The sequence below is a fragment of the Narcine bancroftii genome, chromosome 9, assembly GCF_036971445.1.
Source record: "Narcine bancroftii isolate sNarBan1 chromosome 9, sNarBan1.hap1, whole genome shotgun sequence".
Taxonomy (NCBI): Eukaryota; Metazoa; Chordata; class Chondrichthyes; order Torpediniformes; family Narcinidae; genus Narcine; species Narcine bancroftii.
In genome coordinates, this window is record NC_091477.1 from 108,405,785 (window position 1) to 108,424,051 (window position 18,267).

An 18,267-nucleotide genomic window follows, 5' to 3' on the forward strand; every position below is an offset into this window, starting at 1 on the left:
AAGTTGATACTTGGGCAGCAGAAAGCGTGTAGAAAATCATTATCAAGCATATCACATGAAAGACATCGGGAACAATGGGCTGTGTCCTCAATGGATTTCAAAAGTTCCCAGTCCAAGATGGAGGATGGGGAGGAGTTGGATTGGCTACATATCAACTTGTAACCTGTAGCATCTCGTCAACTCTGGCCTTACTCACAAGCTAACAATTATATTACCTGACGGTTAAACGAAATGGAGCATATTTGTTAGGTCTGAAGAGACTGAGGGGAGATATAAATGAAGTATTGAAATTATTAATAAAAAGCCTAGACAAGAGTAAATAGGTAGCAGTTATTTTTTTTCCCAAAGGGTCATATATCAGAGGGGATGGAATTAAAGTACAGTAAAATCCGTGGAATCCGGAATCTATGAGGATTGGTAGATCCAGATAAGTGAATTTTCCAGTTGCTTGAGATTTTGTGTTCGATGATTGTTGAACAGAGAGGTGCGCCAATTTTAAACTTCCTTTTTGTTTTACATTTATTTTATGTGGGGTTTTTTTTTGCCAGTTGCTGGAGGCTGCCGGTTGCTTGAATTTCAGATAACAGGGGTTTTAATGTAATTGGCAGAACAGACAACGAAGGAGGAAAGGAAAATGTCTCATCCAAAAGGTCGTAGGGTTCTGCCAATAATGCTGTTGGGGGCCAAAAGCATCATCACATTTAAGTGATGTTTGGGTGTGTAGTTGAAGGCCTTTTACTTGCAATAGCTGTGGACTGAGTGAATGAGGGACTGAAGAGCTATTTGATAGCCACTGACATTATCTGATTTGCATTTATTAGCTTTTATTTCTCTTATAGCTAGGCGGGCAGTGTTGCTTAGTTGGAAGGACATTGTTCCACCTACCCATGCACAGTGGTCACGTGACATTATGTAATGTTTAAATTTGGAGAAGATTTGATGCTCAATTTCCGATTTGAATTTAAATTTTCAAACACTGTGGAGACTCTTTTAAAATTACTTTAAAAATCTCTGATTTGGTATTAATGCAGAGGTGTTGATTAATAAGGTAATTTATTACTGAGACAGGGAATTCTTTTTTTCTCTTTGCCAAACAGCTTCGGTTTTGGTAGTGGGATTCGATTGATTTTTAAATAATAAAACATTACTATAATATATTTTGTTTGATTAAGAATGTGGGTTATTGTGGATGAAGTAATGTGACCTGAGTGTAGTGTACTTTGTACTTGTCTTTTTTTAATATGTATTCTTATGTACTCTATTTTTTGATGTGGAATCTCAATTTCAATAAAAATATTGAAAAAGACATAAGGCACAGACATGATAGGTAAAATTACTTTCCTTCACCTTTGACTTGCTGTGATTCAATAAAATCAAACTTTCCTAAGATGCAAACACAACTTTGTGAAATTATATTGACTTTACACAAATGATAAGCCTTAAAAGATTATTAAAAATATATAAACACATGACACAAGGTAAGAGCTTCAATGCCATAAACTGCCATTTGAAATGACAGCAAAATGAAATAAAGACAGAACCTTTTCACCAAGATTGATGGGAAAGTGAAAATAAGGTTGTTTTAGTACATTTCATATTTGTAGAGATGCAAACAAATCTCATCTGATCTGTCAGTGAAAAATGGGATAAAATATGCAAATTAACAATTGTCCTTGGAAGAGACGCATCCAGCTGCAGATCCTGGAAGACCAAGTTAGGGAACTGGAGCAACTCCAGATCATTCAGGAGGCGGAGGTAATGGTAGAGAGGAGGTTCAGGGAGACAGTCACCCCCAAATGTCAGGAGGCAGGAAGCTGATGACTATTAAGAGAGGGAAGGGGAAAAGACAGACAGTGCACAGCACCCCTGTGGCCATTCCCCTCAACAATAAGTATACTGTTTGGGGGAACAATCTACCAGGGACAAGTTGGGGTAGTCATGTCTCTGGCGCAGAGGCTGGTCCCTTGGCTCAGAAAGGAAGGAGGGAGAAGAGGAGAGCTATGGTGATTGAGGACTTGTTGGTTGGGGAATGGGGGGGGGGAGAAGAGAGAGAGAGAGAGAGAGTAGAAATAGGAAGTTGTGGCAGATGAATGTGTGGCTGTGGAATTGGTGCAGGGGTTCAGATTTGGGATCTCTTCTGGAGAGCGTCTGGCCTGTACAAAAAGGATGGGCTGCACCTGAACTGGAAAGGGATCAATATCCTGGCAGACAGCTTTGCTAGAGCTGTTGGGAAAGGTTTATACTAGTTTGGCAGGGGGGTGGAAACCAGAATGTGAGTGCAGAGAATAGGGCAGAAGGTCGAAAGCATGATGCTATGTGTTCAGAGTTTGTGAGGAAGGACAGGGAGGGGGCAAAACATAAATGTAGCCAGTTCGAGGGATTGAAAGGTGTCCATTTTCAGCTAGGAGTATTAGGAATAATGGGGATGATCTTAGAGCATGGATCAGTATGTGGAACTGCGATGTTGTGGCCATTACAGAGATCTGGCTGGAGGAAGGGCAGGATTAGCTGATGCAGGTACCAGAGTTTAGGAGTTTTAAAAGGAATAGGATGCGAGATAAGAGAGTGGGGGCAGTAGCATTACTGGTCAGGATTAGCTGATGCAGGTACCAGGGTTTAGGTGTTTTAAAAGGAATAGGATGGGAGATAAGAGAGTGGGGGCAGTAGCATTACTGGTCAGAGATAGTATCATGGCTATAGAAAGGGAGGATGCTGCAGAGGGCGTGTTTATTGAGATGGTGTGGGTGGAAGTCAGGAATAGGAAGGGAGCAATCACTGTACTAGGAGTAGTTGATAGGCCCTCAAGTAACCCTCAGGACCCCGAGGACCAGATAAGCAGGGAGATTTTGGAATGCTAAAGGGTTGTAGTTATGGGTGATTTCAACTTACCTAATATTGACTGGCACTTCCTGACTGCAAGAGGGATAGATAGGGCTGAATTTGTCAAGTGTGTTCAAGAAGGATTCCTGACACAGCACGTAGACCAGCTGTCAAGAGGAGAGACTATCCTGGATCTAATTCTGGGTAATTAACTTGGTCAGGTGGAAGGGAAAATTGATCAGGGTGAGGTCAGAATAGAACAGGCTTGAGTGCTGGACAACGTGGAGGTTGAAGTGTTGCATCTTTTTAAAAACACCAAGATTGATAAGTCCTTGGAGCTAGACACGATATATCCCAGGTTGCTGTGGGAAGTGAGGGAAGAGATAGCTGGAATAGTAGCTATGATTTTTGAGTCCTCTTTGGCCACAGGGGAAGTGCCAGAGTATTGGAGAATAGCAAATGTAATCCCATTGTTTTAAAAAAGTAATAGGAAGAATCTTGGGAACTACAGACCAGTGAGTCTTACACCAGTGGTGTGCAAACTATTGGAGAAGATTCTTAAGGATAGGATGTATGAGCATTTGGAGAAGTACAGTCTACTCAAGGATAATCATCATGGCTTGTGAAGGGAAGGTCGTGCTTCATGAGCCTAACTGAGTTTTTTGAGGAGGTAACAAAATAAATTGATGAGGATAGGGCAGTATATGTGGTCTATATGGATTTTAGCTTAGTATTTGACGAGTCGCCCATAAGAGACTTGTTCAAAAAAATCTTGAGGCATGGGATCCATGGAACCTTTGCTGTGTGGATAAAAAAAAATTGGCTCGCAGGTAGAAAGCAGAGAATAGTAGTGGAAGGAAAGTATTCTGCTTGGAGGTCAGTGACTAGTGGAGTACCACAAGGATCTGTTTTGGGGCCTCTGCTCTTTGTAATTTTTACAAATGACCTGGATGAAGAGGTGGAAAGATGGGTCAGTAAGCTTGCAGAGTTGTGGATGGAGCTGAACGTTGCCGAAGGTTACACGAGGATATCGATAGGATGCAGAGTTGGGAGGATAAGTGGCAGGTGGAATGATACATTTTGGAAGGACAAACAAGAAGGCTGAGTATAGGATTAAAGGTCGGTTACTTGACTTTTATGAACAGAGGGACCTTGGGGTCCAAATCCATACATCCCTCAAGGTCTCGGCACAGGTTCATATAATAGTTAAGAAAGCCTATGGGATGATGGGCTTCATTAATAGGGGGATTGAGTTCTAGAGTAGAGATCATGTTACAACTCAACAGATCTCTGGTGAGACCACACTTAGAATATTGTGTTCAGTTCTGGTCACCTCATTATAGGAAGGATGAGGAAGCAATGGAGAGGGTGCAGAGGAGATTTACCAGGATGTTGCCTGGATTGTAAAATGTCTTATGAGGCAAGGTTAGCAGAGCTGGCACTTTTCTCTTTGGAGCGTAGAAGGATGAAAGGAGACTTGATAGAGGTCTACAAGATTCTGAGAGGCATAGATAGGGTGGACAGCCAGTGCTTGTTTCCCAGGGCAGGAATAGCAAACACCAGAAGACATGTGTACAAAATGAAGGGAGAGAAGATATCAGGGGTATGTTGTTTCTTTAAAACACAGATAGTTGTGAGTGCCTGGAATGCCTTGCCAGGGAAGGTGGTGGAGGCTGAAATATTAAGAGCATTTCAGAGACTTTTAGACAGGCATATGGATAAAAGAAAAATTAGAGAGTTACAAGCTAGGGAGGGTTTTGTACTTTAAAAAAAAAATGGAATGTATGGGTCAGCACAACATTGAGAGTTGTCGTGTTCTATGTTCAAACAAATAGGGAGAGAAAAGGGTACAACCAGACTTGATATGGAAACAGACTCTTTTACCCAACAAGTCTGCTTTGACCAACAATGATTTTTACACTAATCCCATTTTATTTTCCCTACAATCTTATCTCTACTTCACCCCCACCCCCACCACCAATTCTACCTTTCACCTACAAACTGAGGCAATTAATATCAACCCTTATGGAGAAACCCATGTAATTGTTAGGAGAATGTGCAAATTCCACACAGCCAGGACCTGAGATCAGGTGCTGGTGCACACTGGACCATTTTTTCCCCCCACAAATCAAACAAGCAATTCCAGAAAGCAAAAATCACAATTAAAAATGGAAACTGAGGCATTCTGGTTCAGGGTTCTCTGCCTTTCTACAACGAATAACTTCACAATACTGAAAAGACGCTAAGAAAATCTTTCCCTCAATTCTTCAAGGCTTGGAATCTTAAACAAACGATGAAAAGCTGGAGGGACTCAGCAGGTCAGGCAGCTGTGCCATGGGTAGAAATGATCAGTCATTGTTTTGTTAATCAAGAGGTGTGGCATCTCAATACTTCAAATCAAAGTTATTGTTGAATATTACCATAATTGATTTTATTAAATAAATGTCTCTAATGTTCTCCATTTTAATTTGGCATTTAATTAAATGTGCTAAATATGATTTCCTGGTTCAGATTCTGCGATCATCTCTCAGTAAAATTTACAGCTACCATTATAACACCTGAGGACAATGGTGAAAATTGTCGTTCTGCGGCCAGCATTACTCCCATATCATTAACTGAATATCCTAGTTATCAGCTTTCAAGTTATAATCGTGTCTGCCTGTCCCGCATCGGACTGGTCAGCCACAAACGAGCCTGCAGCTGACGTGGACTTTTTTACCCCCTCCATAAATCTTCGTCCGCGAAGCCAAGCCAAAGAAAGAAAGATAATCATACAAGCCTCACAGGTTTCTAAATTATAAGATGAAGTGGGAGCTAAAGGAAGAATTACAAACAAAATGGGCATTTGGGACAATTATTTTAATAGGACGTGCAGAGAAGTATAAGAAGGCAGATCAATTAGGAGGAGTGCGTGAGGAAATTATTACAGAATGATGTTAAGGATCAAAAGTAATCTGCAATTTACTCCATGCAAAATTCCAGTAAAGGGATTTTCAGTGAAATCTTGGAATATAATAGCAGAGGTTAACCCTCAGAGTACATTCCTATCAACCAAACAAAAATCCACTGGAGGAACTCAGAAAATGGGGCAATGTCATTCAGAGATAAAGAATGGTCAATGCTCCAGTGAGAACCCTTCATCAAGGCGGTTCCAACCTCGATTGTTGCCCATCCTTTTTCTCCCACAGATTTCTCGACCCACTGAGTTCCTCCAACAGTTTGGAGCTTGCTCCAGATTCAATCATCTATAGCTTTTTTGTGAGCTTGTCAACCAAGACATCTCTGAGGATATGTTTTTTCAAACAGCCTAAAATAGTCACAATGAACAAATTCAATAAATCAGATTCAGATTTATTGTCAGAGTACACACATGATATCATGTACAACTCTGAGATTCTTTTTTCTGTGGGCGAAGCAGAATCACCACGTATTGGTGGTGCAAAAAACTGTACACAGTGTACACATGTAAACAAGAAATGTAAACAGATAAATAAATGTAAACAAACCGACAGTGCAATACAGAGAAGGTTTTTTTAAAAAATCACTTGATTCAGTTTGTTTTGAGGAATCTGCTGGTGGAGGGGTAGCAGCTGTTCCTGAACCTTGTGGCACCTATACCTCTTTCCTGATGGTAGCTATTCAAATCAAACCACAAACCAACCAAGAACAGTCTGCATCAGTGGTTCTCAAACTTTTTAATTTCCAGTCACATACCACTTTAAGTAATCCTTATGCCATCGGTGCTCTGTGATTAGTAAGGGATTGTTTAAGGTGGCATGTGAGTGGGAAGGGAAGGTTGAGAATCACTGCTCTAGATCGAATTGATACTGAAATATTTTGCTTGAGAAAAATTGTCATTGCCCCCATTTCCTTTGGAGTTATGAAACCGTACACATAATGAGTCAATTAGGTACGATTAAACCAGTAGTGTTCAAACATTTTCTTTCCACCCATCTTAAGCAATCCCTTACTAATCACAGAGAACCTTTGGCATAGGGAATACTTAAAGTGGTATGTGAGTGGAATGAAAAAGGTTGAGAACCACTGGTCTATATATTCTTCTTTGGCTTGGCTTCGCGGACGAAGATTTATGGAGGGGGTAAAAAGTCCACGTCAGCTGCAGGCTCGTTTGTGGCTGACAAGTCCGATGCGGGACAGGCAGACACGATTGCAGCGGTTGCAAGGGAAAATTGGTTGGTTGGGGTTGGGTGTTGGGTTTTTCCTCCTTTGCCTTTTGTCAGTGAGGTGGGCTCTGCGGTCTTCTTCAAAGGAGGTTATCTTTGGATATTTGTCCAGAATTACAAAGTTGAGGCATTTTGAGTGAGATGAAAAAAATAGCAGTCAAGTTATGGGTTCCTCCACTGAAGAGATTGGTTTCAATTCTTTGTCCTAATCTGTTGGAAGTACATGAAAATACTCCTTCTCTCCCTCCATCCAACTCTATTTAATATTTGGTTGGGAAATGATAGAGGCCTCCAACAATTTTGAATTTACTTCAAAGTATTCTGTTGAGGAGGCAAGTGTTCAACTGCTCAAATTATAAAGCTGCACGCACTCAAGTTTCTATCTTTCCTGATAAGAAATTAAATATTCACAAGAAACTGAAGAAATAAGTAATCATGTCTTTACTGTAAGATTGATGTTGATTATGAGCACAAAAAAATGTTGAAAACAGCCAAATTGGGAGGTGAAATGACTCAAAAAATACAAATTTAAAATGGGTACATCAAATGCGTGTCATTCAGTAGGTGCAAAAGTGGCATCATAATGATGCATTTTCAAAGTGTAGCTTCCAAGACACATACAAAGAAGCAATTGAAACTTGTGTCTTTGAAGGACTGACCAGGATGTAACTGAAAACTATAATCACGTCTGGTTATTTTAAAGGAGTGATTTCTGAAAAATGGGAAAATTTGCAGTTTATTCAACAAACAGAACATAGCGCAAGATAACTGGCAGATAACCAAGATAAAAGCTGTTCATCAGATACAATGCAGAAATCAATGGCTGTGACGCAGTTAAAAAGGATAACATTTTAGGAAAATTATAAAGGTCAACAAAACTGTTCCTTTAAAATCTATGCCAATCATCTAATACATACAGGTTTAAAAGAAACTTGGAATGATTTCAAGTCATGCTTAAAATAACTTTTTCAATGAGCAGTTAAAATGTGTTTTTTTTTTGGCAATAGATATTCTGATTAAGTGAGGTAGCCTGAAAAAACTGGGGAACTTCGACACAAACACAAAAACAGCCAAAGTATTTAAAAGTCAAAAAAGTGACTTGTGGAAATTGCGAACTCTTCACCAAACAAATTGACATATTTAAGTAACAATTGCTACTTTACAAAAAAACCCAAATTCTACTGATTATTTCATGTCATACAAGTTGCTTTTAATATGAGAGGAGTGGAAGATGATTTATTGTTTCCATAAAAGGTGGACAATGTCTTCCAGTTGTAGAAAAAGCATGTGTGCCTGCAGAGGTCAATTCAACTTGTGGAACATCTAAAATGAAACCACATTCCACCTGCATTTTAAAGCAAGAACAATAACAATTTGACATCTAGACATAGGCCAGGTTACAAAGCTACTGCTTTGCAATGAGCATTTGTTGCCTTCACAGACTATTAACTTCAAATGAAAATGTTGACAATTAGAGCCAGTTGATACAAGAAGTTTCCTCCTTGTAGAACATGAATGCAGAAACAACGCATCAGTATCTTAAAAGGCCCAGAGGTCTGTCCATTGCTGACTGCTTCCCATCTTCAATTCCAATTTTTAAAATCTAAATTTTCAAATATAATATGCACACTTGGAAAAAAGGCAATTGGTGCCATATACAATAAATGCAAAAAGTGTTTCTTTAAAACATTTGTACAATCGTTCCAACACAAACAGGTTTAAAAAATTAATAACTTACATAAGGCTGAGACTCCAAACTATCTGTATTCACCACAACAGGGGGTGGATTTGCCTTTAAAAAAGATTAAGACAAAACAGATAAATTCGAAATGCAAATCATGTTAAAAATGCAAATCATGTTAAAAATGCAAATCAATTTTAACACTGCATCTATTTCAGCCATTCCTACTCAAAAATACCTAAATTACTTATGAATGAATAGACTGGTTAATAAATTGTGTTTCAGTTTGCAGAATGTTCTTAATAAACTGTCATTATAGAAATCTACAGCACTGTACAGGATCTTTGGTCCACAGTCTGGTGACAATCTTGTTACCTATTTGAACAACTGCCGAAAATATCCCCACTGCATAACCTTCTATTTTTTTGACTTCCATGTCCAGTAGTCTCTTAAAAGATCCTATTGCAACTGCCTCCAACACCATTGCTAGCAGTGCGATCCATGCACCCACTACTCTCTGTGTGAAAAACTTACCTCTTACACCCAAACACCATCTCACGTTAGCCATTTCAGCTCTGGGAAAAAGCCTCTGGCCATCCACACCTCTCAACATCTCATTCAGGTTATTCTTCATCCTTCTTCGTTCCGAGGAGAAAAGATCAAGTTCACTCAATCCAGGCAGCATCCTTGTAAAGTTCCTCTGCATCCTCTCTATGGCATTCACATCCTTCCTGGTGACTAGAACTGAAAACAATATTCCAGGCGGGGTCTAACTCAGGTCTTGTATAGCTGCAACGTTACCTCATGGCTCTTGAACTTAAATCCATGGCTAATGAAGGTAACGCTTTCTTAACAACACTATCAAGTAGCTTTGAGTGTTCTATGGACACAGAACCCAAGGTCTCTCAGTTCTTCCACACTGTTCCAGAGTCCTTCCATTAACATAGAATTCTGCCTTCAAATAATAAGCATCTTGCTTCTTTTACTATGTTCTGAATTTTCTGAAAAGTGTAATGTTCTCACTGAAAGAGGCCACATGACCAACATATTATTCCAGTCACATTTATACACTATCCTTCCATTTCCTTTCACCCTCTTGCCTCACATAAACCTGAACGTTGACACTTTCTGATTTATAACATAACTGTGAAGCTCTCCTATCCTAACTCTTGCACTAAATTAATATGATCTGTATAACCTCATTCTTGCCTTTTCAAATTGTAGAAATTGCATCGAGACCACACATCTTTTCCTTGAGTATTTATTAAAATGTCGCGTAGCAAAAGGCCAACTTTTACATTATTTTTAATAATTAAGAATCATTATTCCTGGCACCAGTCTGTAAGATGCACAGTGCTCTAAAACACATCACTTCTCAGCATTTATATTTGAAAATATCTGAAAAGAAAAAGGAACCGGAAGTTATTGAATGTCCCAAGGATCTGTAATCCTGAAACCACTCTTTCCTATCTGAACCTATTTACTTTATGGAAAAAAAAATCATCGCTTGGATTGTAGACCCACATGCAGAGGCAAATGCAATGAACAGGAGAGGCTTCAGAACAGTTTGAACCCCAGTGTTGTGCTTTCTAGCAAATAATTATTTTTATATCCAGTTTTCCATCCTTCAAAAAATCCTACATCCTTCGAATTCCACGTGGAAAAACTTCCAAAAGAAATCTTGCTTAAAACCTTCCTAGTGTTAACATACATTGGATTTTCTGCTTTTGTGGTGAAAGGCAAAGCTTTGCCAAGTCGAATTTTTCTTTTGAATTTCATACCACCTGCTACCTTCCCTTTTAATTACACCCTTCAAGACCTTAATTTTTGTTGTCATTTATATTCAATGTGACCAGAATCAAAGGAAACATCAAAAGACCAAAATTGCTTCGCTGGGAGGCACCATTTTAAAAAGTGGCAATTGTAAACTTGGCACAATTTCTGAAACTCTTTAAAGATTTCAAAAATACCAAAGCTCTGCAGAAAACTACCGAACTGCACCATCAGCAAGGATAAGATTGTGCGAATAAGAGGTGGAATCAGTTAAAATAAAAACTCCTTGGAGCCACACATCTCTGTTGAACAATCCAACATAAATAATTCCCTAAGTCTTTTGAAGATAAGGATGCTTTTTCATTTATGTTCTTTCACTGAGAAATGTTTTTTTTTTAAACATTAATAATTCAGATAAATGTTCTTTGTTCCACCTATCTAGGCAAATGCTATTAATATTTATAGCAATGCATTTATTCATCAAAAGTTACTGCTGTAAATTAGCTTAAAAATGGGCAAAACTATTTGATCTTTGAAGATCAGCGTCATAAGTTGTTCATTTGAACTTTATAATTTCTAATGTATTCTATGGAAATAAAATAATCAATATTTATTAAACAAATAAATCCTAAGCACGTGATACAATTCAGTGGAATAGCGCCAAGGCAGACAACAAATAAAAATGCTCTGATTGTTTTAGCTTCATTTGGATTAAGTTTTATTACTTCATCAGGGCCTTTTTTGTATGGATGTGTAGGAAATAAGTAGAGGCTATGTCAAAACACAAATGGTCAACCATGCTTGATTTAATGATCAAATGCCTGAGAAGGTACAACCTTGTCCAGGAAAGCAGGTCGATGATGTGAGGGGAAGGAAGGGTGGCAGGAGAGTAAATTAAAAGAAAATGTTATTCCTTCCTCTTTGATGTGTGAACTTTTGTCAGAACCACATCAAACGCAGTCCATCAAATGGCACAGAAGTGGGATTCTGCAGCCCAAATCACATCAGTATGAACAACTGAAAAGGAATTTATATTGATTTTGTAAGAAACTTGCTGTGTGGCAAGAAGAATTTTAAAAAATTTGAAGGCAATAAATGGAAATCATTAAGAAAGGAACTGACAGTTTTGACAAGCTGACATCTGCATTCATGGGAGATGAGTTTTGAATAGTTGAATAAATATTAAAAAGAATCAAGGTACTTAAAATAACTACATTTTCATCCAAATATGATTAGAAAATAAATTTGATCTTTTGTTCTGCACTGCAAGTGCATTAAGAATTGAGTGATTTGAGTGTCTGCCCCGCATCGGACTTGTCAGCCACAAACGAGCCTGCAGCTGACGTGGACTTTTTACCCCCTCCATAAATCTTCGTCCGCGAAGCCAAGCCAAAGAAGAAGACATTTGTGTCTATCCACTCCTCAGGAACATATTTGGCTGCACCTTGCAACCCGATAATTGAAGTATCGAGATTAAATCTTTGTTGCTACTAATTAGCATTATCCATTTCAGCTGCAAATGGATCTTCCAGCACTGATGTTACATTCACTGAAATTACTGGGTTTAATTCAACCATTTCCAAATTTGCTGGTTTATAAAATTCACGCAAGATAAGTTAAGAAACCCAAGCCTGAGGATCAAACAATAGATTGCCAAGCATAGCAATAATTTCTGACTTGGAGGCTGCATTATTTAGTTGCGCTGACCCATATCATTTATATTAGAATTATGCTGGTCAGAAGAGGATGGGCATGGAAGTACTGAGAAATTCTGTATCTGCACTGGTCGACATTTTAAATTCCACTCCAAAACTAAAGGTGTTGACATTGTTTGATCAGATTTCCAAATAAAAATATTCAATATTTCTAAACACTTGTTCATATCTTTACCTTCCCTTTGTTATCACTGTAGAAAAATTTGTGCAAACAATCAGCTTTCAGATTACACACTTCATCTGCACATTGAATTCAATCAATCAGCTTACAAATGAAACTTCAGAATCGTTCTACTTTTTCTTGCACCTCCATCTCATCATACTCCTGAGTCAGGCGACCAGAACCAAAGAACACCTTGGACTTGGGGTTCTACAAGCACATTTGAGAAATTCCTTCAATGGAATAAATAGAAAGGAAGTTGCAATATTCTGCCACACATTTTCCTGCAAAACATCTCTGGGTTGGCAAGTTGACAAAATTGTGCCAGGGTAGATTTGTACAAGAAGCCAGATGATCCATTTGATTTCTGGGATACTGTAAGATATAAACCAGCCTTTGAAAAGATGAACTGATAGGAGATGAGGGGAAAGAATTAATGCAGGTTTAAGGATGACAATGGCAAATAAAGCAAAAAAATGGCATTTAAAGGGTTAAAATATAAAATGCACACGGAGGACAAATTTAAAAAAGTGCACATAATAATGTAAATATTGGACAGGATGCATTAGAAAAGGGCCAGTAACTAGGAACTCAATATATTTGGTGGAGGGGTGGAAAAAAACAAATGAACTGAAAGGTTTGATGTGGTTATCTTTTCAGCCAAAGTCTCTTTGGTTCTAATTGCTCTTCAGAGAAATCTCATGATCTATAAAGAACATGATATTAAGATTAAACAATTCACAAAATAAGTTTTGAATAAATAGCAACAAAATCAAAACATTCAAAAGAAAACAAAAGGAACAAAACCTGTTGACTGTCAGACGAGGAGACACTGGCTTCAGCAGGGACTGGCAGAACAGGGATCACAGGGATTACAGGAGTAGAGGGAGGAGTAGCGTCTATCTGCTAAACAATAGCAAAGGGATCAAATTTAAAAGTACAAAACAGCACAACAACACATATAATACCAATAGCATAATAAAGAATCCCAAAATGTATTGCTTAATATCAAACTCAAAAATTGGGAGAAAGTGCCAAACAAAAAAAATTGAGGAAAAATTGAAGTATTAACTAAGATTCAACCTTTGAACATAGGCTCTACTTCCTCAGGAGTTTGCGGAGGAGCTAGTGGAGTTGTTCAAGTGAACCGGTACGGACTTGAAGGGCCGACATGGCCTGTTTCCGTGCTGTAAACGGTTATATGGTTATGGTTATATGGATATAGTGATTAGTTCCTTCTGAACAGTTTATGTATCTACTGTGCAACCTTGATATAATGCAGGGGGCAATGAGCACCAGTATTATAGGTGATCACAATATTTCATTAATATTTGTAAATTCCTTTCAAAGAGCTTACTTTAGTTCTATTTCCATTACATAGCTCTTTATCCCAATGCCCTCACCCAACTGAAAATTAGCTCACCCATGTGCTGATACATACACAAACACAGACACACCCACAGAATTTGAAAGGATTTTTCAACATCCACCCTCTTTCTTTCCAGTTGATCTCGAATGCTGTATTCCAAGCCAAGTTTGTGGGACTGTTTCAACAGTCCCCACAGCAATGGATGGACCATCTTTTTGCAGAATCCGTTGCTCCCTTCTCAGTCCTGCTGCTGTCAGTGGGTCTTTGATAAAGATCTCTACATTCTGACAGCCTTGCTGTCACCCTGAAATAACTGGGGCACAGCTGAGCATGGAGGAAAACGACAATGACATTGGAGCTGAGTATACCACCTAATCATACATAGCAGGTGCATACACACCAACTCTTTGAGGAATAGTCACATGGACACAAATTTTCACTGGTTACAAGTCCATAGACATCGACTCCCAGAGAGATGGATCCCATGGTCACCAAATTTTCATGACTCTACTTTGCCCATATTTGAACTCATCTGCCCAGTCATTTAATCCATTAATTTCTCTTTGTAAATCTAATACATTTATTAAAACTAATAAATCCAAGCATCAAGGATGACAAATTTTGAACTTGATATTGCAAATAAATAAATACTACTGGAATTTAAAAAAAAAAATCAAAATATTCATGGTGTATCCAAAACAATGTTATATCAAGATTGCACTGCACTGGTTTCATTCACAGACAAAAAAAAATCAACATTAATATCTCATAACTCGTTTCACTCCATGCCAAAATATACCCATTCAAGATTTAGCACAAATAAAATATGGCTATTGAAGTACAATATCAACCAGACAAGGGAAAATTGATGAGACTTAACCATTTCTCAATACAATAAAAATGGTGATTAGATCATTAGTGTGTTAGATAAGTCACAATGAGAGTTTTAAAATTTAAACTGTGAATTTAAAGCTTTAAAATTAAATAGAAAAACAATATTGTAAAATTTAGCATTCCATAAATACCTGTGAACCCGGGAGGCAGCACCAAAACAAACCAAAATTAATGCAGAAGATATTTAATCCAATGTTAAATATCGACATAAATGCATTATTTATGGAGAAAGGATGTTCATACATTACAATATGGCTCATACTTCGACTGTACATTGGCTTCTGCAGCAAGCAGCAGAGATTCATTCATCAGGTCCTCATGTGTGCCTCTGTGACAATTTTTCAAATAGATTTGCAATGCAGGGAACGTGTTCTCTTTTCTAATGTTCCTTATGGTCTTAGTGTGATCTCTCTAATTCTCATATTAATAAATTTGTTGCAAACATTCAAAAGGAGGGGGAGGGAGGGGGAGAAAAAAGCACAGGAAAAACTAACAATAGACCAAAGGAGCATACAAACTGATCTTCAAATCAGACATTGAATCAGTTCTGCATGGAATTTTTATTATTGCTTCAACAATTATATTGTAATTCATTTGAAGAATTTCCATCAGTAAACAATTTGATCATTAATGTTCTCCAATTTTATTTAAACATTCCACAATGGGTTAAATCAGCCATTCTAAACAGTGGGCCACAGCACCATCAAGCAAAAACCTTGTATTCTTTTCATCTCATGCAACAAATTTTTTTTGTAGGCAGTAGGAGAGAAGTACAGAAGAAATCAAAACATGACTGTTTCACAGCTAAGAGGGATCATTGTGCAAAGCCTGAAAAGGCCAACGTCAAAAAAAAAAGGTGAGAATGGCTGAGTTCAATTACCCTGGGGCGCAAACCTTGTGGTAAGTGCAGCAGTTGTCCCTTGTGAACAACAAAACTAGATGGTGCAAGCATACCTGTAATTTACATAAACAGGACAGATCTGATGGTGTGAATCCTCCTAACCCAAGTAAGGTAATGAGGATACAATGGTGAATAGACCAAGAGAAAAAAAAAGGGTGGGGGGGGGAAGAACTGTATCTTCTGTCAAAACCAGCATTTTCAAATATTTCTGACCTCCATGAAACTATTAATCTGCAGCTTTCGATATCCCATGGAGATGCATTTGGTTTCAGATCAGATATCTTACAGCAAAAAACCTTAGATGTGGTTCATTACTTAATATTACTAGCAAGACAAGGCTCCACTCATGGGAATCTAGCAAAGTCAAGAAGATAAAATTCAGGGGTGGAGTTTGGACACCAGCCTCTCCCCACCAAAACTGTCAGAGTATGTTTCCTCACATACAAGTGTGTTTGTTGTGTGATGTTTGAAGTGTGTGGTGTGATGTTGGCGTTTTCTTTATTATTTTCTTATTCAAGCAAGAACATTGCATTTGAATAGCATCTCATCAAATCTCAGAAATATTGCTGAAGTCTATGACAAACAAATTCCTCATTAAATAGAACAGATTCTTTGTACGAATGTAGCTATTCAGAAAAGAGGAAAATATCTACTCCTCATGAGTGTAGTGAAATACCATCCAAACCAATTAAATAATTGTATGCAAACCAGAGAAGGTTTTTAACTACAGCTTAGGTACAAGAATTGAGGAAAAACAATCTCATTAGCACATCCCAGTTCCACAGAAATTGTGATCCCTTGTCAGAAGAAACTCAGATTGATGAATTATAAAAGCAAAATCTCCATGTGCAGGAAGTGAAAACAAAAAAAAAAAACTGGAATTACCAAAGAGATCAGGCAGCATTTGTGGAGAGTTTTTAAGCCAAAAATAAATTATTTACAGTAAATTAGTTAAAAAAGGAAAATTGTTCAGAGTCTGTTCTCACCCATAGTTTCATATCCATACATTCCCGTCACTGTACATTCGATTCTATTTGCACCATTACCACCACTGTCACCCGCCCCCCTCCCCTCTCATTTAATTGAGGAGCTTCCCCTCGGTCTCAGCCCCTGAATGCCCGAGAATGGGAGGGCTCTAGACTGTGGTCCCTCTCCACTATGATCTCATGTTGGCTGTACCAAGCCTCAGTACTTTCTTCAGCTCATACTCCTGCAGCCTGGTATTCGTCAGTCTCCATGTGTTGATAGACCAACAGATTTCGGGCAGACCAAAGGGTGTCTTTCCCAGATTTAATGGTCTTCCAGCAGTTCTGGATGTCTGATTCTGTGCAAGCCCCTGTGAACCACCCATAAATGAGAGAGTTGTGTGTCGTGCTATTATTGCATTCAGCAAAGAGATGGGTGACTGTCTCCTCTCCCTCCCCATCATCTCGGAGACAATGTGTGTTGTGGGTTATGTTCCGGACATACTGGAAGGATCTCACTGCGAAGCTCCTCTCACCGCAAGCCAGGCCGAGCTCTGGTGCTTGTTCCCTGGTAATGGAGCATTCCGCCAAATGGACTGGGCAGTCTACTCAAGTTAGCAAAAAAAAAAAACATCACAACTGGTGGAAAGAAATAAGCTCTTTTAAAAAAAAATAGCTAAGGGGATGAGATTGAGACATTAAATACAGTGACTATAATAGGATGGTTGCCAAGAGAATCCAGATGGCACCATGATACAGATATGATCCAAAAGTGAATATTGCAAGCTTGTTAATTGTAGCTAAACTGTCTGGACGTGTTAATAGAGAAAGACGAACAGGAAAGTCCCATTGGTATTCAATATTATACTAATCATTCAAATCATCAGGCTTTCCAGTTTTATACCATAAGTACCAGTAGCTCAATTTAATGCATGGTCACTATTCTGAACTAATTATAAAGGTACTCTCTCCCCCGCCCCCCCCCCCCCCGCCCCCAACCATTGTCCTCACCAGCTCGTATGTCCTTTGTTCTCTATTTACATCTCTTCAAATCTCCAGCATCCTCCTTCTGAGGACACTAATTCTATTTGCTTTAAATAGATTATTTTCATGTCTACTACAACCAGAAACTTTGTACTCTCTTTCCTCTGCAATTTCAAACATAATCATACTTTCACAGATTTAATGGTCTTCCAGCAATTCTGGATGTCTCATTCTTATCATCTCCATAGATGCTGGCCTGATCTGCTGAGTATTTCCAGTATGTTGTCCTGACTGAGGCTTTAAGAATGAAACACAACTTTTCGCAAATTGACTTTAAACCAAAACTTATTTTAGAAGGGCAGCTGGTGATCAATACATCTTGAGAGGATGAACAATGTACCAGGAGACCGATTCTCATCTGAAGATAAAAGCGCCAACAAAGAACCTCACTCAGGAAACCAAACTAATTAAGAAAAATAAAATTATTTTTAAAAAAACAGAGCAAATAAAAATAAGCTAAGCGCATTTAACAAAAGTTATACTGAACATATATGAACAATGTTGCAAAGTGCCAGGTAACAAAATCAAAATTTTAATCGAATTATTTAATGAAAAACAATTACTATATATGGCTTGTAAACTTCTGCCCTTCTAAAACTTATGCTCATTTACTTAATTTTGTTGTTGCCTACAAAATGTTTCTTTATATTTGCTAGTATAGCAAGTGTTTCGAGGGTGACACTTTTACTGGATGTTATTAGAAAGTAGATAAAAGAATATATCGACTAGTGTCTCATGTTAATGCTGTGGGGAGAAAATAT

General features: G+C 38.3%; 1 protein-coding gene across 7 annotated transcripts in view; it reads right to left on the bottom strand.

The window, feature by feature from the left end:
* LOC138742607 (disks large homolog 1) overlaps positions 1-18,267 on the bottom strand; it is a 215,464-nt gene that overhangs the window by 117,669 nt on the left and 79,528 nt on the right. For 5 of the 7 annotated variants that reach the window (XM_069897254.1, XM_069897252.1, XM_069897251.1 and 2 more), the window contains exons 2-3: positions 13,141-13,239; positions 8,743-8,796 (exon numbers count right to left, since the gene is read on the bottom strand). In XM_069897254.1, the coding sequence (XP_069753355.1) occupies positions 8,743-8,796; positions 13,141-13,239 (153 nt within the window). The remainder of the gene's footprint in view (positions 1-8,742; positions 8,797-13,140; positions 13,240-18,267) is intronic. The other 2 variants (XM_069897250.1, XM_069897253.1) reach the window with 2 other exon arrangements.